At 38.1% G+C, this 21,176-nt stretch overlaps 1 protein-coding gene across 5 annotated transcripts in view; it reads left to right on the plus strand.

Moving 5' to 3' along the window:
- Window positions 1-21,176, plus strand: part of Mast4 (microtubule associated serine/threonine kinase family member 4) — a 415,893-nt gene that overhangs the window by 341,282 nt on the left and 53,435 nt on the right. For all 5 annotated transcript variants that reach the window (XM_090331761.1, XM_090331763.1, XM_090331762.1 and 2 more), the window contains 4 exons: window positions 5,779-5,936; window positions 8,305-8,380; window positions 10,870-11,079; window positions 15,868-15,969. In XM_090331761.1, coding sequence (XP_090187887.1) covers window positions 5,779-5,936; window positions 8,305-8,380; window positions 10,870-11,079; window positions 15,868-15,969 — 546 coding nt within the window. The remainder of the gene's footprint in view (window positions 1-5,778; window positions 5,937-8,304; window positions 8,381-10,869; window positions 11,080-15,867; window positions 15,970-21,176) is intronic.

Raw genomic sequence — 21,176 nt, forward strand, 5'->3', positions numbered from 1 at the left:
GCCCGGAGGTGTTCAGTAAATATATAACAAGATGGTTTGGATATTCTTGTGTGAGCCATGAATGTGGACTTAGCCTAGAGAGCCCTTTTAATTCATTTCCTTCTTTTTGTCAAATTTTGTGGCTGATTATTTAGGAATATCCATCTATTGTGCTTTCCATAGCCTGCAGCGGTGGGCTAAGCAGAGACTCAGTCACTGGATAATCCTTGAGTTGACATGGAACTCAGTAGATAATCCACAAGTGTATCACTACAACCTTCAATTATTTGTTCGTAGGATCCCAGCAATAATTGGATATGAGTTTTCTGGGACATCTCTAAAACCAAGTTAAAATCTTAGTGTTTTACTGTCCATTATTCCATTTTTCTTGTCCATTATTCCATTTGGTTGTGGATGTGAATTTATTGCCCATTTGGAGTGTTTGTTGGTGTTGTTTGGGACTTGAACTCTGGCCTGGGCACTATCCCCAAGCTCTTCAGTTTGAGGCTACTGTCCTACCCCTGGGCCTGGGCGCTGTCCTTTAGCTCTTCAGCTCAAGGCTACCTCTCCTGATTTAATACCCTCCTGATGTCAAATTATTTTATTCCCATTATAACACTTTGCATTGCTCCCAGTTAGGCTTTATGATAGGTTGATTCAGAAATCTCCTATTTGTTAAGAAAAGTAAGAGTACAATATCATTGTGTTTCTATCATTCATTATCTTTAATGTGAATTTTTTAAAGGTAAGTACATAAATCTGACTATGTTGGTTTTAAAGGATTTTTAAACTAGTGCCTTTCCAAGTACTTATCATGAAGTGTCCTGAATTGTACTTCTAGCCAAAAAACAAAACAAAACAAAACAACAACAACAAAGCCAAAACAAAAAATCCAGAAACAGTGACTTAATATGTGATGGTAGCTACTATTTCTGTTATCTTTTCTCCATATTAATTGTGTATAAAATGACAAGTGAAAGCTAGAAATGTTATTTCTTTCATTCCCCACTTTCTTTGTGTCTTAGTTATTTAAATATTACTGCAAATTTTGCAGAAAACTGATTAGTTGCAGTTTTTTCCTTTCCTAAGTCAAATCTGAATTACTTTTAGGATATCATTAACCATTAGCCAAACAAAATGTACTTTAGCTATTTTTCAAGGAAAATATAGAACATACCCAAATAAAATATCAGCACACTGAAAGCACAGTTTAAATTTTATAGATAATTGTTTTGCTAGCTGACTCCAAAACTGTTTGTACAGAAATGGAAATAATATTTCTTTACCCATTAGATATTACAGAAATTGCTAAACAGCCTAGTGTTTAAAATGCTGCATTTTGACATTGGAAAGATTTGATCATATGAAATTAATCAGTCTTCATAGAGAATATTCAGTACCACAACTTCTTTTGAGTGTCAAATGTTAGAGCTAAAATTAATTTGTGGGACTTCTCCAAGATGATATTCAGATCATAATTTTAAATCCTGAAATAAATAATTTGGAATTGCAGCAGTAAGAAAAAGACATCCTTCCATATATTTTTTCACCAGATAAATTATTTTTCTGCTGAGGGAAAGAATAGGAATGTGAATACATATACTGATAAATATGAGGTATGACTATTAAATTATATTACTTTTAGGAAATAACAAGGAGAAACTCATGCATGCATATGAACATTATCCTTTGCAAAGTGGTCATCTTGAGAAATGAAATGATTATTTGCAAGATAGTATAACTCAGAGAATGTACTTAGAACTCTAATTGCCTTGAGAATTACTAACAGCATAGTTTATATTATATAAATCTTCCATTCTTTGAAAGTGGATTTGATTTATGGTTTAGTCAAAAATCATATGCAAACTAGTTAGATAATAAGACTTACTGGCATTACATTTGGAAAATATGAAGTAATAAGACTTAGTTGATTGGAAAACTCCCAGGCTAATCCTTGAGACTATTCTAAACATTTCAAGGATGCTTGTTTTACTTGTGGATATATAGTCATGTTTTATTTCTGCATTTCCTCTTGAATTTATTTATAAACATATAAATCTTTCTTCTCTTGCACACATCATAGTGTACATAAATTAGAAATGAGAATGCTAAATTTTCTACAAATTGATACAATTTAAACTCTACCAACAACAGAAGAGAATGGTCATGACCAGCGGTCACACAAGACAATCGGCATTTCACTCCAAGATGGCAACAGAGGCATTTCACCAACAGAGGCATCTCCTCAATAAGCATGTTAGAGCCAGGCATGGTCCATGTGTGTATTTCCAGCTACTAGGGAGAAAGGAAGGAAGGAAAGAGAGAAGGAAGGAAGGAAGGGAGGGAGGGAGGGAGGGAGGGAGGGAGGGAGGGAGGAAGGAAGGAAGGAAGGAAGGAAGGAAGGAAGGAAGGAAGGAAGGGAGGAAGAAAGCAAGCTTCCTTCCTTGCATCCGGATGACATCCTGGCAGCTGTCTTCCCTGGCCTTATAAGTTCTTCAATGGATCCTTCCTCTCTGCTGAAACTGACCCTGTATATGTATCATCTAACATGATCCACTGTGTAGATGCACTTGACTGTTTTAAGACATCCCCAGGTCATCTTGCTGGCCTGCACCTCTCCCTACTACCCCCTGCACATTCTAGAATTACTTGTTTTCTCAATTCTAGTTTAAACCTGGCTGGGGTTCTCCTGTCACCCTCCCTCCCTCCCTCCCTCCCTCCCTCCCTCCCTCCCTCCTTCCCTCCCCACCTCTCTCTCGCCCTCCCTGTCCCCACCCCCCCAAAACTCCTGGATTCCTAGACTGTTACAGTTAACACACTCACTCCCAGGTCTCAGATGAGCACATTCTTTATCTTCTAACCAGGGCAAGTTCTTCATTGAGTGGCCCGGTAAGGTATATGAGGCTATTACATCTTCCTTGGATTCATCCAGATGTTAACCTTTTTGTCATATATGCTTTAGCTATTTTGAAAATCAGATTTCTACTTTGTTTAATAAGTAAAATGATTAGCTAGGCTCCATTAGCTCACAACTGCAATAATCCTAGCAAATTGGGAGATCTGAGGATGACAATCAAAGCCAACCCAGGGAGAAAAGTCTAAGAGACTCTTATCTCCAAATAACCGGCAAAGAGCCAGAAGTGGAGCTTTGGCCATAGACCTTGAAGTCAAGCCATAATACCTGCATACTAGATAGGTAAGTAGGTAGATAGACAGACTGACAGATGGATGGATGGAGAGATGGCTAGATAGATTGAGATTGATAGACTATTAAAAATGCCATCAAAATTCCTCTTCTTTCCTGTCCCCTCAAAGGACTTATCCGTGAGGTTGGTAAGTATCTTTCCCATGCAAATTCTTTGCCTGTCCATACTGACTTCTAAACCTTTTCAGATTGGTATGCTTAGAATTAATTTTCATTTATAGAAGGGTAACATGATCTCTGTAATTATATATAATAACCAACAGTAGCTTGGCTTAATCCAATGCATTAATGTTTCTACAGCAACCTGAATCAACATGCACTAGATTAAGAACATATTTAAAGTATATTCCCATTGATTCCCATTGATGCTTTGCTACCCAAAACAGTTGCTGTAAACTTACAAACTTCTTGGCTTATGGGGTTTGAAATCTTGGAATACAGGAATATGGTCATTGATTTACCTGAGAGATACCAGCATAGATTTATTTTCTTTTTTAGGATTTGGTAGAACCCACAGCTTTGTTTGTGTTAGGCAAGTACTCAGCCACCTAACTGTCTCGCCAGCCCTCCACCTACAGCCTTATGTTTTTTGGTTTGTCTTTTTCATATCCCTGTCTTTGGTGTTATCTCCACTGCTTTTCTACCCCTTAGAAGATTGATGTTATCATTCCTTTCCTGAGTTCTTGAACTCACTTTGGTGGGTTTTATTTTATAGTAAAAGTATATGACTGTGCCTTTTTATATCAAGTCCTTCTTGCTATGTTCTCAATTTTATGGTTTATAAAATAATCTAATTACATTATGAAAATCCCTTTTTGTCTCAGCATGTAGTTAGGTGTTTTATAATTTTGATGTATAGGGATTATTTTTAAGTTCTAAGCATTAAGTTCTAGTTTTATAATACTGCAAAGCTTTAGTGTTTATGAAGGGTGCATTTTAGTAATGACAGTGCTTTTCATTTGTTTGTTTGTTTGTTTGTTTTGCCAATCCTGGGCTTGAGCTCAGGGCTTGAACACTGTCCTCGGACTTTCTCAAGCCTAGAGCTCTACCACTTAAGCCTCAGCACCTTTTCCAGCTTTTTTCTATGTATGTGATACTGAGAAATCGAACCCCAGTCTTCGTGCATGCTAGGCAAGCACTCTACCACTAGGCCAAACTCTCAGCCCCAATGACAGTTGTTTTAAAAAAGTCTACTAGAACTGATACTGTCATGAGTGAGATCTTTTAACTTATGCTAACGCTAGCCATGTTTCCATCCATTTATTCAAAAAGTTCTTGTTTTCTTTTATGAAAATTGCTTACAGAGTTAACCTCTCATTAAGACCAAACCAGCACTAACAGCTTACACTTATAACCCTAGCAACATGGAAAGCTTATACCTTCCTCACTTAAAGTCAACCAGGGCAAAAAAAACACTTTAATTAAATATCAAAAATTGGATTACAGGTATGACTTAAATTATAGATGTCAACTGTGAGTAAGAAAACTGAGCAAACACAAAGCTTTGAGTTCAAGTCCAAGTACTGACAAAAGGAAAAAAAAAAGATCAAATTCCAAATTTCTCTATTTATAGTTCTGTATCTATGATTGATTGGAAGCAGTAATTTTTAGCTGTTCACTTTCCAATAATAGCATTTTTTAAGTTTAAGAAATGATGTAAAAAAATTACAAAAACAAAACATCAAATCTGTACCCAAGGAATAAAACTTGCCCATCAGTAGTGAAGCTGTTATTTTTCCCCCACCCACCACACCCCCTAAAGCTGATATTTTTTTGAGTTTGTTTCGTTTAATGTAATTTTATTGTCAGGATGAGTATAGAGGGGTTACAGTTACATATGTAAGGTAGTGAGTACAATTCTTCTTGAACATTGTTACCCCACCCTACATTTTCTTAATGATAGTCTTGGCAGAAAAAGAAAAAGAACAACAACAAAAAAAATCCAGAATTCTGGGAAAGATTTCTGGTGAAGATAGGACTGAGGGAAGATTTATGTAAGGACAATAAGCATTATTAGGGGATTTCTCATGATCTTACAATTTTTTTTGAGATAAGATCATTGCCATGTAACCAAGACTGGCTTAGAAATCCACATGTAACCCAGGCTAGCCTCAAAGTCATAATCCTCCTGCCTCAGCCTCCTGAATATGCATTTCCATTCCCAGCTTCATTATCTTTTTACCTTACATCATATCATTTATGCTATTTGTATGAATATGACAGTGTTTGCTTGTGAACAACAGGATATTCAAGGGCCAATCTGTGATGTAAATGTGCAGGGGTCACTTTCTTGCTTTGACTTTGACTGTCACCTAACCATTTTCTGGGCCTGGGTTTTATCTATGGAGGAAACTATCTTTACAGAAATTATGTTTATAAGTAAATTAGATAAAATATACAATAGCCATTGACCTCTCAGAAAGAGCATCAGACATTCAGTTAGACTGCAGTATCTATAGTTATTATATAGAAACAAAATGATAAATGGTAAATGGTAAAATGATAAAACAAAATCTCTCAAGGTTTGAGCTGGTATTTGCTACTAGAATTTCTCTGGGATATAGTCTTTAAAACTTTGTTTTGGTTTGTTTTAGTCATCCTGTTCCTCTCAGGAGAAGTTGCATCAGTTACCATACCAACCTACACCGGATGAATTACACTTCTTGTCAAAACATTTTTGTACCACGGAAAGCATTGCCGCTGAGAACAGATGCAGAAACACGCCCATGCGCCCCCGTTCCCGAAGCCTCAGGTGTGTGACCCTCTCCATGACTGGTCTTTATTGCCTTATCTGTTTCAGCTGTTGCCTGTAAAACTCTTTCATCGCTGAGTACATGTATGTTAGTTGATTTATGAACTGCCATAAATAGTCTGACTTTTTTTTCACTTCTACAAATGAAATTGGTAATTACTGTTGAAAGGCATCATGTTATTTCTTTTCAGGTTCATAGTTTGCTAATTGTTGTGATCATAGGGATCACATTAGTCTTGGGAACTACCTATGAAAACTGGTAGTTATTGGAAATCTCAACACCATCTTCTGGTGCAAGAACAGTTAAGTATTTATGTGAAGAGAAAGACGCTTGTTTGGAAAAAGACAGCAAAAACGTAACAATATTTTCCTAGATTCCATATTATAAAGGCTCATCCTAACATGATTTCAGAGTGACTTCCCGTCATACTTCTTGTATTTTCCTAGATTATGAACACATTTACAGGAGTTTGTATCTTCTAAATTGTGTGGTTGTCAAATTCAGACCTCTTCATGTTGAGTAGAGCCAGTTTCTTTTGCCCCCACCCCCAACACTTTTTTTCCTTTTCTTTTTTTTTATGCCATTCTTAGTGCTTGAACTCAGGGCCTTGGACTTTTAAAATCAATACTAGTGCTCTACCACTTGAGCCACAGTTCCCCTTCAAGTTTTTTTGATGGCTAATTGGAGATAAGAGTCTCCTGGAATTGCCTGCCTGGACTGGCTTCAAACTACACTCCTCAGATCTCAGCCTCCTGAGCAGCTAGGAGTACAGGTGTGAGCCACGAGCACCTGGCTGCTAGTTTCATTTTGACTTTGTTTCAAATAATATGTACTAAACTCTGTTTCTTCAGGAAGCAAACTCTGAAATAGTGTTGCCTGTTCAGGATGTTTTTGGGGGGATTACCAGTTGTGGGAGAGAAGGAAGGAAGCAAGACAAGGGCAGTGGGAGAATCAAACAGCTGTTTAAGGCCTACTGCTTTAGGCAGTTCCACAGATTGCTGTCCCTCTGAGGCAACTGGCACTTCCTTTCTTAATACACCAGTTCAGGCCCTCAGTTCCTGAGTTTGTTATTAGAGCACCTTGGGAAGGTCATAGGCTTGGGTGAAGTGATTGTGGAGAAGGGCTTCTTGGAAGACTCACCAAAGGCTCAACAATTTCAAGGCTTCTGCTTACAGTACCCATGGGAGCAGGTAATCGGTCCTGCTTACAAGAATGGAATCGAGGTAGTGCCTCTCCCTGACTAATGACAACATAAGGGATTTTTTTTTTCTTACCACAATTTGAACTCAGGACCTTGCACTTACCCAACTTGCTCATTCAGCTGGTGCCCTAACAGCTGAATACAGAATTTTATTGGTTGTGTTGAAGATAGAATCTTACAAACTTGTCTTCCAGAGCTCCTACTGAACCCTGACCCTCCAGATTTCAGCCTGAGGCACCGATAGGATTCTATAGAAGTAATATGTGTGGATTTACTAAAGTTTTATCATTTAAAAAAATAGCTTGTTAGATGTTCAGCCAAATTTTAAAGCTTCCATAAAAGAGTTTTCTCTTTATATGTTTCTTCATGTCATAATACCGAATATAGCCATATCAGATAATGATAGACTATGTTAGATTCTGGTGAGATTCAGAATTAAAAACCAATATTTCTGCTTCATCTTGAGGCTCTATGATGTGCTACATGAGTAGCATTAAAAAAAAATAAAGACATTTCTGGGGTATCTAGTGTAATTTGTATCTTCCCAGCAAATGGTAAAACTACATTGCATCAAGAAGTACACAAAGTGACTACTGAAGTAAAAGAACAAAAGCCACACCACAGTTGTATACCTTTGTTTCTCTGTGTGTGTGTATCTACCTCAGCATCCCAAATAAATGTTTGCTAGTCTACAAAATGGATTTCACTTCAACACCTGTGCCACGGAAGTCTCTCCGCCCTTTCCAGTGGCATGTGGCAGAGCGCAGGTGTATGATAAAAGTGTGAAATTACACTGTTAAATGTGTCTTCGAGGTTACTGTGTGGGGCCATCCTGTTTGATGTTATACGCAATTCATTAGTTGGTTTCCAGAACTACATATACACCACATGCAGAAAATAATCTCGATGTAAGAATGGTTTCTGAACTCATATAGTTATTAGACAACACTACTTGAGTTTGCCTCCTGAATCATATTCACTGTGTTTCTGTGTTTATAGTTTCGTATGTGTACATGAGCACTAATGATTGATTTTGTAGTTTATTACCTAATACAGCGTACTTTTCCTCTGAAAGTTGCATAGTGCTTTTGATATAACAGACTGTTTATAAATAAAAAGCTTCTTTTCATTTCATGCTGTGAAAGGGTAATTTGCTTTGCTTGCAGCCCTGGACGTTCCCCTGCCTGCTGCGACCATGAAATAATTATGATGAACCATGTCTACAAAGAGAGGTTCCCAAAGGTAATGAATTAAACAGAAGATGCCTGGCACCTAAATAAACAGGCAACGTAGGTTCAGCATCCATCAGGTAAAGGTGTTATTGTTATAGGAAGGAAGGGGCCAGCCTCCAAAAATGACTTGGATTAAACAGTGGCCTTCTTGGGAAAAGGAAACAATTAAGGAAATATGAAGCTGCCAACCTCTGAGAATTCTGTGAGCTGGTCTTGAAGCTTGTTAGCATATGCAGTGCACTTGGCAGGCCCTTGGTTGGTGAGGCAGGAAGGGTCTGCTCTCAAAGGCTCGACAACATACATACATACATACACATATAATATACATATACACATATACATACACATACATACATACACACACACTTCTTGTATTCTTGTCCTGGACCTGCTGCAAGATTGTCAAGTCGAGCACCTATTTCATTCTTAGAAACCATAGATTACTCCATTGTGCCAACCATTTTTTTCTTTTTAAAATTTTTGTTGTTCCTAGGGCTTGAACTCGGGGCCTGTACAGGGTCCCTGAGCTTCTTTTGCTCAAGGCTAGCATTCTTTTGAATCATTGCTCCAGTTCCAACATTTTTGACAGTTAATTGGAGACTAGAGAGTCTCATGAATTTTTCTACCCAGGCTGGCTTCAAACTGCAATCCTCAGATCTCAGCCTCCTGAGTAGCTAGGATTATAGGCATGAGCTGCACTTGGCTCATTTTCTTTTGTAAACCTCATTTCCCCTTTCCCCATGTCTTTAGCCATTACATGAGGTAATCCAGTAGCTGTAGAGGGTACAATGTAATGTCCCTTGGTAGACTAGAATTCAAATTGAGTCTGAGTGCTGTTTGGGAAGTGCTGTTGTCACCCCCCTGGCTGCAATCACCAGCTCCTCTGTGGTCCCCACCACCTAACCTCTGTTCCCATCTTTCTCTGCAAAATGTTTCTGCACATTGGGGTGAAGGCAATTTGGCTTTGTCAGTCTTAATCCCATTGCCTTTGTTGCCTTAGGCAAGAACAAAGGGAAATCTCTAGTTCATAAATCAGGGCTGGAGAATGTATTATTTGTACTGAACCTAACACTGATGTCATTGATTAAAGCTGTTTATACTATTTATCACATGTTACCTAGTCACCAGGGAAACAGATAGTGACTACAGGGAGTTAATGCAGGTTGAGACGTGAAAGAGGAGAGGAGGAAGAGGAAAGAAGGAATATCCCTTCATATATAATTCATGTAAGCCAGAGATAATGATTAGGCAGTTAGTGTTCACAAAGAAGGAAATGAAAGTTGGAAATTTTAGATTTATTTTGCTAAGTTAATCTCCTTGGCCTTTTGCACATGGGCTAGCTCTTTTGATGAAAGGATACAGATGACTGATGTAAGTTTGTCCTGGTACATGAAAACCTAGCCAAGAAAACAATAATAAACAATCACTATGGAACTATATCAGTAATCCTGAGTTTTGAGCAACTAGTAATTAAAGAAATATTGGAACTTTTTGACAATCTGTCTGAAAGAGCCTGAGGTCTAACATAAAAGCATCATGTTTTACAGATATATCAGGAATTATTTCAGAAAGCTTACAAGGGTCAGCTTACATTTGATGGGACTTTGGGAAAAGGATTAGCACCCTGAAATATGCCTTTTCATTTAAGTACCTTAAACCTTTGCATCTTTATACCACATGATGAAGTAGTTGCAGAATCTTCCTTATCTTACCCGTCTGTCCTTCTTTCTTTCCTTCAGTTGTGGGGCTTGAACTCTGGGCCTGGTCTCTGTTCCTGAGCTCTTCAGCTCAAAGTTAGCACTCTATCATGCTGAGCCACAGTGCCACTTCCAGTTTTCTGGTGATAAATTGAAGATAAGCATTTCACGGACTCTGTTGAATGGGCTGGCTTTGAACCATGATCCTCAGATCTCAATCTCCTGAGTATCTAGGATTACAGGCATGAGCCACTGATGCCCAGCCTGTTCTTTATTTTTCAAAGCAGTTTTAGCTTTGTAGCAAAATGGAGAGTACAGAAGTTTTCTGTATTCAGCCATCCCACACATACACAGCATACATCACTGGCCTCTACCAGCAAAGTAATACATTTCTTGAAGTCAGTGAGCCGTCGTGGGCATGTCATGATCTCCTACAGTCTACATTTCCATTAGGACTCCCTCTTGAGTTTGTACAATCAGTGAGTTTAGACAAATACATAATGGCAGGCTTGTATTATACAAAACTGATATCTCTCTCCCTCCCCCATTGCTCCCTCTTTTCATTCCTCCTTTTCTTGTGCTGAGGATCAAACTCAGGGCCTTTGCATATACTAGTCAAGTGCTCACACACACACAAATACCTGAGACATACACACTCACTGTTCCCAGCCCAAAAGTGGAGATTTCTTTTGATTTTTTTTTAAATTCTATTCAACAACTTGTGGAGGTCTTTGGAAATACTTCAGAAATGTGTGTCTGTCTCCTTATGTTACACCTGTTCTTGTGTGTTTCCTCTGAACAGGCTACTGCTCAAATGGAAGAGCGTCTGAAGGAAATTATCACTAGCTACTCCCCTGACAACGTTCTTCCCTTAGCAGATGGAGTGCTTAGCTTCACTCACCATCAGATTATTGAACTGGCTCGAGATTGTTTGGATAAATCCCATCAGGGTCTTATCACCTCACGGTACTTCCTTGAATTGCAGCACAAATTAGATAAGTTGCTACAGGAGGTAAGAACCATGCACCATGCACATAAAATTTTCTGATTTGTTTTGCATTATTCCCTGAAAAAAAAAGAGAATATTTTATGAGACAATTTCTTTACAAATGGTGGCTATGGGATATTGTCACATTCCAAGGAAGAGAAGTAGAAGAAGGAGGAGGAGGAGGAGGAGGAGGAGGAAGAAGAAGAGGGAGAAAAAAAAAAGCAAACTGATTACTGCTTGTTATAAGTTGACTCGGGTCATTATATGTGGAAATAGTAAACTAATGTAATCACCTATACAGGAACCTTGAGACCCAGTAATCACTGACTCTGGGATAAATGGGTTGTGAAGGGTTTTTGAAGTAGAGATTCCTGCCTCCTTCCCCAGAAAGCTATAAATTGCCTGAGTGTATGTATGTTATTTGATGATCCTATCTACTTCTAATATCTGCAAAAGCTAAATGGAAAATTGATGCCTTCTTCCAGGCTATGTGTCCTATTAATTAACCTGTATGTGGTATTGGGTAGTAAATGGCAACTTATATTTTCATTAGTGTCAATTCTTCCTCTAACAACATATCCAATTTCTAAAACGACAGATAAATACAGGGTTGATCTCTGTCTCACACTTGCATGCCTAGCTCCTGATAACACCCCAGAGAGGAAGGGGATGTGCTTGCTGGAATGGAATTATTATATCATAATGCTCTTCTCACTGAAATTGATCGGCCACAGTCTACCGGGGAAACCTATTTAGGCTATATATTTGGATTTATAATATTCCTGTATCTTGTAGGGAATAAATTATACCCATGTGAAAGTAAGTGTAGGTATTTTTTCCCCCTGAGAATAAATACATAAATGCTGGTACCAAACTGAAGGAAAGCATTAACCCCAATTTTGGAGACATCCACCTGTCCTTGACCCTCTACAATTTTCTTAATTTTGACAAGGTAAGATGAGTCTTCTCTAGCTAACAGCCACTGTTTTTCTTCCCTTTTCTATCCAAACTTCGCAATGAGGCTTCTGTTTGCTGTTCCCATTTTTCAACCTACTAAAACAAAGGCCCCTCAGGTTGTCTTGGTAGGGGGATAAACACATTGTGTTTGGGCCTTGTTGCTGCTAACTTCCAGTTTGGCATAGAGCAGGCCTCCCATCAACAGAAATAAAAATGAACTTACAAAGAAATGAGCATGGGTATCCAGGCCTTCCCATAAGCATTGCTAGATGCTTGCTCTTAATAATTGCACTTAGTTTATCACACGGATTGCTTGTCTGTGGGCCATACTGGAGTAGCACTATCCTGAGATAAAAACTCTTGCCAGGGCTCTCCTTTGCTTTGTTTACCCAGAAAGGCATTTGTTACATAGAAGGGCCTAAATATTTGTGCCATGAGTGTCTTCTGACCCTCATTGTTCTCCACCTGAACACCCCCCTCCTCCCACCAAAAACCCCCTTTCTCATCCATTTCTTCGCTGTCATTTCCAAGCATTTCTTTTCATGTTTGTTACTTTTTCTATAATCTCATACTTCATTCACTGTTTCTCCTTTCAGCCTGTTGACTGCCTACATTAGAGACTTGTGGATTCTAGTAGCTTCCAGTCCACATCTCAGGCCAGCAGTACTCACTGCTGTAATTTCAGATTTAGGTATCTGCCTGCCTACTGATTGTCTTTGCACTTGGGCCACCAGAGCACTGCTGGGAAGCCCTGCATTTTGGGGGGTCCCTAAACTGCTTCTCCTGCATGCTTTGCCTCTAGCATCGCCCCACTCTCTTCCCAGGTCCCTCTGAGAATATAGGCCCTCTTTAGAATACAAGTTGTAGTAACAACTTGCCTGGCCTTACATGACAAAGCCACTAGCCTCTCTGTTTTCTTCTTAAAATTCTCCCAACTTTCCCCTCCTATAACTAACACTTGAGCTGGACCCTCATTCTCAGTGGTCTGCTTCCCTCCAGTCCTAACTCCACAGATCCATACTTCCATGGAGCAACAGGAACATCGGCTTCATACTGTTTAGTGTTCCATGTAGCCTGAGATGAAAACCACAGCATGGCCTATGGCTGTGTACCCCTCTCAGTGTATTAAGCCCCAATGTCTTGCAATCATAGTTTGTGAGTGCAGGCGGGAAGAAGAACTTGCTATATCAGAATAAAGCAGACTTTGAGGAAGATGGATCAATTCTTAATTCTTGGTGCTTAGTGTCTTGTTATTGAGTCCTCAGTGACTAGGGAAGGGCAGAAGGGGACAAAAACACTTATGGAGGCATGCCTAAATATTTGATCTATTATCTTATAACATCACACTAATCTAATCTGCTGGGGTTTTGCCCATCAAATCAATTTATAGAACATGCTAACTCCACGCTTATTTCTGTGTATGAGGATACCTTGAAAGTGTGGAAATGGTACACCTTTAAACACATGAAGAAACATTGACATGGTATACTTTTGAACACAAGAGGCAGACCAGAGAGCAACTCTATAATCAATCTTTATCTCTTCCAGGACATTTTCATAATTACCAGCCTGGGTCTGTTTTCTATTCCTTTGTAAGCATTCCCTGAAAAGGATAGAGTTGATATCCAAAGCTATTTATATTAAAATTGCTCACTTATTTTCACTTATGATGATAGAGTTGGCAGACTGTTTGAAGGCAATTAAAAACAAATCTTAGCTTGTACCAGTGGCTCATGCTTGTAATCCTACCTACTCAAGAAGCTGAGATGTAAGGATTAGGGTTCAAAACTAGCCTGGACAGGAAAGTCTATGAGACTCTCATCTCCAGTTAAGCACCAAAAAAGCAGGAAGTAGAGCTGTACCTTAGAGGTAGATTGTGTACAAAAAGCTCAGAGGCCACACTCAGGCCCTGAGTTCACGACAGCCCTAAGACCAGCACACACACACACACACACACACACACACACACACACACACACACACAACTCTCTTTAATGTTGATAAATGAAACATTATTGCAGCTAACAATGCCTATGTTTTGCACCTCAATGCATCTGGTTGTTAGAAATAATAATTTTTAAATTATTTTTTTAAATGAAATCGATCTAGCCTGTAGCCTGAATTGGCTATTTTTTTAGTTCTTTAATATGTAAAACTGTCATTTCCCTTTGAAAAAAAGCCACCAAAACATGCTCAAACTTTTAAGCCAGGCTTTGTATTTCTGAAGTTATATGATTATGACAAGAAGAAACTTCAGTATCTAGCCCAAGTTGCCAACAAATAATTTTTTTGTTTTATTTTTAAGCTTCTCTGTTTAGTTAAGGCTAAACTATAAAGAAGGCATATTACCATATTTCTTAGCATTCATTTTATCTTCCAAATCTATTTTTGTTGCAAAACAAAATTTACTATTTGAGGCATATGTGTGTAAATGTGTAGAATGTATTATGTTCTCGTTGCTTAACAATTTATCTTTTAAGTATAAGATGTTTTGCTTTTACTTATACATGACCTCTATTTTTCTCTTTTTCTCTTCTTTTCTTCCCCCTTCCTTCTTCCCTTCCTCCTTCCCTCCCTTCTTCCCTCCCTGTCTTTTTCCTTCTTTTATTGTTACAAGTACTCAGGTCCTCAGGCTCTCATTTTAGCCTCTTCTTCTCATAGCTGGTACTCTACCAGCAGGCCTCCAGTACAGTTTTCTTTCATTTTGTTTTTAATTGGATATAGAGCCTTTCAGACTTTTCTAGGCCTACCTTTAAACCTTGATCCTCAGATCTCAGCCTGCCGAGTAGCCAGGATGACAGGTGTGAGCCACTAGCACCCAGCTCTCTGCATAGTTCACACACTTAGAGTTTTTAAACACCATCTTTGATTTGGATGGCCTAAATTCAATATGCTTATTTAAGTTGTTTTTACAAATTTTGTCTGCCAGCTCTTTTTGTAGAGAAGAGCGTGTCATAGATGAAGCACCTTCAGGAATGATGGCACTTGAATTGAGCAAAATTATATCATACTGCACCAGCAATGTCACGATACTTGTTTTTAATCTTTAATGGAAAGTAAATCATTTAAGAAAATAATCCCTAAAGTAAACAATTATACAAGTTTACACTAAAACTTACAAAATCTCTGTCAGCCTGATAAAGATTTACCAGATGATTCAAGATGATCTCATTGGAACGTTCAGTGACTGTTGACAAACTGAGCTTTGATCTCAGAGCATTTTGTTGTGTTTCTACAATGTGTACAGTAAAATTCAAAAAGATTTGAAACTGGATAAGTATTACTGAGTTAAGTGTCTAATTATTTATTCAGTATGTGAAATTGAATTCATATATATATCCAATGGTAAGCATTATTTGGCTAATATTTGAAGTAAGCATTGCATACTTCTCACACATGGGAAATAACTTGTAGGATAATCATGTTGTATATGTGAAGTATATTTCATGAGCATATTAAATTCCCTGGAAAACGGAGGAATTCCTGCTGTTTCATAGATCTAACATGTTACATCTTGATTGACTGATGCTACTGGTACCACATTTTAATGTGCCATAAACTTTTAATGTCTCTTTCATTCATGCTTCACATTAAAGAGCCTTATATTCATTCATTAGCACAGATAATATATCACAGTTTTGCAGCTAAGGTTTAGCTATAGTTTATGGATCTAGATGTTTAATAGTGTCTGTTTATCTACAGATAATACCCATGTATCAATCTTTTAAGAGTATTTTCTAAATTGCTTAATTTTTGAATGTTTGCAGTTAGCTCATTAGCATGCTTTGCTGATTTTCTTTTCCATTTAGTGAAGCAACACTGTGTCCTCATGCTGTTCATTGCTTTTTTTCCTAGGCCCACGATCGCTCTGAAAGTGGAGAATTGGCATTTATTAAACAGCTAGTCCGGAAGATCCTAATTGTTATTGCCCGCCCTGCTCGTTTATTGGAGTGCCTGGTAAGTTGCCTTCAGATGTGACTACGTTATTTATTGTTAACTGCAGGAAAGCAGCAACCCACAGACAGATCTCATTTCATTTCACTTCGGCTCTCAGCACTAAATGGAGAGAGTCAGATGAGCTGCCACTTGTGAATGTGTGTGATGCTATCCATACGTGGCTTGTCTTTTCTGATTTTAAGAAAGAATTCTACAGTTGGTGCTATGTCGCGTGGTAGTCAGATTACATTTCAAGTCACACTTGAATGATGACCATGAAATAATGTACTTGATCATACTTCTGCATAATTACTTTGTGTCACAATTAATGTAGAATGCTTTCTCTGCCGCATGTTTTTGGAGTTAGTGAGGTTCAGAGAAGAAAATCCCAGATATCCTATACAGAGCGACCCATAAATACAATTATTATCTGTTTTTGTATTATGCCATGTAAGAAATAATTGCTATTGAGCAAACCCATTTGGAAAAGGGTACAGTGGGACTATCATGAGGAGTGAGACTTTTAGCTATCACTTCATTTTGATATACGTTTCTGGCCAGTGATCATTTTGCGCTTCTAAAGTTTTTGTTTCACTAACTTTTGATTGATATTTCCATCAAAACTATAAATAAACATGGAACTTAAAGATTATTTAAGGGACTGAATTAATATAGCACAAAGCTTCCCTTTTAAAAATTCTACCAGCTATTGAAGTAATTGCATTCCATATGTAATACATTTTTTTTTCAGAATTAAATACATAATAGTGTGTATGATTGTGGTGCTCTGGCTTTATTATCCTCCCAATTAACATTCATTAGATTTTACAATACTGAGATATTCTTAGTCCCATAAATACCAGTACCTGATGAGAAACAGCAGGGGCAGATCTTGAGGTAAGAGATGGAGAGCAGGGATTTCTATCAGCTTAGGATTCTTAGGACCACAGAGTAAAAAGCATCATGTAGCCAAGCACTAGTGACTTATGCTTGTAATCATGGCTATTCAGGAGGCTGAAAGTTGAGGTTCCTTTGAAACTAGCCTAGGCAGACAGATCCTCAAAATTCTTATCTCCAGCTAACCAACAAAATGCTAGAAGTATACCATCTTGGATGCCTGTGGTAAGAGAACTGGATGTGGAGACAGATAGAAGGGAGACTTTTTTTTTCCTGCTTCTCCTATGGTGGTCTTTGAATTATGTACTCTGTGCAATAATTTAATCAGTCATAGTGGGGTATGATAATAAGCATTAAAACTCTTTTATGCACAGTGGCTGATATATTAACAGATCTTGTCTTCAAAGAGGAAATGAATTTTCTTTTTTTATTTTTTTGCCAGGCCTGGGGCCTGAACTCAGGGCCTGAACACTGTCCTTGGGCTTGCCTCAAGGGTAGCGCTCTATCACTTGAGCCACAGTACCACTTCCAGCCTTTTCTCTGTATGTGGTAGCCAGGAGTCAATCCTAGGTCCTCGTGCATGCTAGGCAAGCACTCTACCACTAGGCCAAACTCCCAGCCCTGAATTTCTTTTTTTCTTTTTTTTGCAGTAATCACTCATCAGCAGATAGGAGAAGTGAATGTATTGACTCTCAAAAGACAGAAACAAGTCAGCTCAGAAGTAGCTTTGGAAATGTCGATTTCAGTACAGTTTTGCTCTCAGATAAAACTGGCGTGTCAGAATGTTAAAGAATGTTTCCTCAAGCTTTTGTCTTATGCCAGCAGTTCCCAGGCTTGTCCTGTCAGTCCTGGGAAGTGTGTGTGCAGAGCTCTGAATGATTATACTGGCTGCCCTTGACTTCATTTGTAGCAAGCTTTTTTTAATGTGCCCCTTGGAAATACTTGAATAATTAATTATCAGGTAGAAGACAGATTCAGATTTGAAAGGTGCTTATTTTGGACATTAATCAAAACAGGAAAGACCCTGGAAAGAAGAGGGTTTGAAATCAGCAACTGTGCTTTAAATCTGTGTACACAGTTGCTTACAACACATGAACCAATAGGATCCATTTTGAGTAATATGATCCTGAAAAATTTTATTACAAGCATACTATAAGCAACAGATAACCAAAGAAATTCAATACATAAGAAAAAAATTATTATGAAACTAGTATAGAGGTCATTGGCAGCTTTAACTTACTACTTTAAAAAATCTTAGCATAATATAAATATGAATAATAATACTTAGAGTTAAAAATACAGTAGCATTAAAGATTTTCTCCCTCTAATAGTTTTAGACATCTATATCTGGTAAAGTTAGACATCTATATCTGGCAAATTTCCTACAAACCTTTAAGTGTAGTTTACTATTATCCTTGGTTGTATATATATAGAGAAAATGAATCCTCTAGGTAAAATTCTCAGATTTCAAAGCTTTTGTTAAAAAGGTAAAAATTAAAATCAGACCCCCAGCCCTAGATTCAGTCTCTAGCATTACTCCCGAACTCAAAAAACAATTGAAAAATAAAAAAATCAGATCTAGCAAAGCAATTAATACATAGCTATAGTCCTAGATGTTTCGGGGGCTGAAGTGATGATCACTTGATCTTAGGAATACAAGGTCAACCTTGGTAATAGCGCTCTGGGCCACAGAAATCATTAAAAAAAAAAATCTGTTCTTTTCCAATGAAATCCAGATCTGGAGTAGAGCATGCATAGTGCCTCCAGTGTTACCTTACTAGGTAGAGGGAAGCAATCACTGTCTTCAGGTTAGCCATTGAATGAGTATATTGACTTAAAATATGAACAGACTGTAAATAGGAGTGAAAGTCACATACATTTTTAAAAGCAGCACCACATCTCAATGTTGTTTTGATTTGCATTTCTTTTATAGCTAGAGATGTTGAACATTTCTTTATGTGTCTATTGGCCATTTTTAACTTTTGAGAAATCTGTCTTTATTAAGTTGTTAGCCCATTTATTAATTGGGTTGTCATTTCTTTGAGTGTTTGTTAAAGGGGGAAGTTCAGTTTTTGAGCTGGATCAGGAAAATGTGATATAGATGATATACATATACACACGTGCACACACACACACAATGGGATTCTATGCGAGTGCACACACACACACGCACGCACACACACACACGCACACACACACACACACACACACACACACACAATGGGATTCTATTCTTCCATCAGAAAGAATGAAAGCACACCATTTGTGAGGAAATGGAAAGACTTGGAGAGAATTATTTTAAGCAAAGTAAGCCAGACCCAAAGAAACACAGGGTGCATGGTTTCCTTCATTTGTAGTAATTAGAATGTGCTTACAAATCTACTTGTAAATACATTGGCTGGTAAAAGCCAAAATATTACACTTAGCCATGATAAAAAGGACTCTAAACATTCACATAGTAAGACCAAGGGAGGATATTCTTAGGAGAGAATCACAAAAACTCAATAATTATGTGTATATAATCATATAAAGTGACATTTGTCAAAATGGACTCAAAGAAATGGAAAAAGAAGGTTTTTTGTTTTGTTTTGTTTTTTGTTTTGGGTTTTTTTTGTTTTGTTTTGTTTTTGTTTTTTTCATATATGTTTTATTATAATTAATAGAAGGGTTACATGATATTTGCCAGATAGATGGTGCATTAATTCCCATACATTGATACCCTTTCACATGTCTTGGTCCCCATTTCCCTCCCCCCATCCCCACCCCTCATCTTGTTTCCCCCCCCCTTCCCTATCCAATTTCAAATAACCAAATACAAATATATCCGATATATCAGGTAAAAAGTGAGATACTGTAACAATGTGAGATAACCAAGGGACAGTAAAAGAGATGAGAGATAACATAGTACCTTAAGAACAACAATTATTCATTATATGGCTTATGTTTCTATATCCTAGAGATCCTTTCATTTAGCGTCCTACTATATGGCCTTTTGTATCAAGGTTTTGCTCTATTGCAAATCTCTGCTAGGAGAGCCCAAGGTTTCTACTGATTATGACAAATGAGGGAAACCATTGAGCCTAAGTTCCTTTGAGTCTGGCTTACTTCACTTAATATGATTTTTTCTAAGTCTTTCCATTTCCTAACAAATGGGGCAATGTCATTCTTTCTGACAGCAGCATAGAATTCCATTGTGTACAAATACCACATCTTGTTGATCCACTCATCAACTGAGGGACATCTAGGTTGGTTCCATATCTTTGCTATGGTGAATAATGCTACAATGAACATTGTTGTGGTAGTGGATTTAGTATGTCTTTGTTTCTGGATGATTGGGTAAATGCTAAGTAGTGGAATTGCTGGGTCATAGGGGAGCTCTATGTTTAGTCTTTTGAGGAACTGCCATAATGCTTTCCATAGTGTTTGAACGAGTTTGCACTCCCACCAACAGTGTAGTAGTGATCCCTCCTGGCCACATCCCCTCCAGCATCTGTTGTTATTAGTTTTCTTGATCCTGGCCATTCTAACTAGAGTGAGGTGGAATCTTAGAGTTGTTTTGATTTGCGTTTCTTTTATGACTAGAGATGTTGAGCATTTCTTCATGTGTCTATAGGCCATTTTTGTTTCTTCTTCAGAGAAGACTCTCTTTAAGTCTTTGACCCATCTTTTAATGGGATGGTTGTTACTTTGGAGATTAGTTTGGGATTGATTCAATTTTTTGAGCTGTTGATATATTTTAGATATGAGGCCTTTGTCTGTTGCATGGTTGGTGAAGATCTTCTCCCACTCTGTAGGCTTCCTAATTAATTTACTAGCTATGTCCTTTGCCATACAAAAGCTCTGCAGTTTAATGCAGTCCCACTTATCCAGCCTTTCTCTGATTTGTTGTGATTCTTTGTCCTTATTAAGAAAGTTTCGAACTGGGCCAAGGAGGTCTAGATTTTTTTTGCCAGTCCTGGGTTTTTTAGCTCAGGGCCTGAGCACTGTCCTCGGACTTTCTCAAGGCTAGAGCTCTATCACTTGAGCCTCAGCACCACTTCCAACTTTTTTCTATGCATGTGGTACCAAGGAATCAAACCCGGCTATTCGTGCATGCTAGGCAAGCACTCTACCACTAGGCCAAACTCCCAGCCCCAGAAGAGGTTCTTGTTTTTTGTTGTTGTTATGCCAGTCCTGTGGCTTGAACTCAGAGCTTCAGCACAGTCCTTGGGTTTTCTCAAGGCTAGAGCTCTGCCACTTGAGCCACAGCACCACTTCCAGCTTTTTCTGTGTAGGTGGTACTGAGGAATCAAACCCAGGTCTTCATGCATGCTAGGCAAGCACTTTACCAC

The sequence above is a fragment of the Megascapheus bottae genome, chromosome 4 (genome assembly GCF_031878675.1).
Source record: "Megascapheus bottae isolate mThoBot1 chromosome 4, mThoBot2.hap1, whole genome shotgun sequence".
NCBI lineage: Eukaryota > Metazoa > Chordata > Mammalia > Rodentia > Geomyidae > Megascapheus > Megascapheus bottae.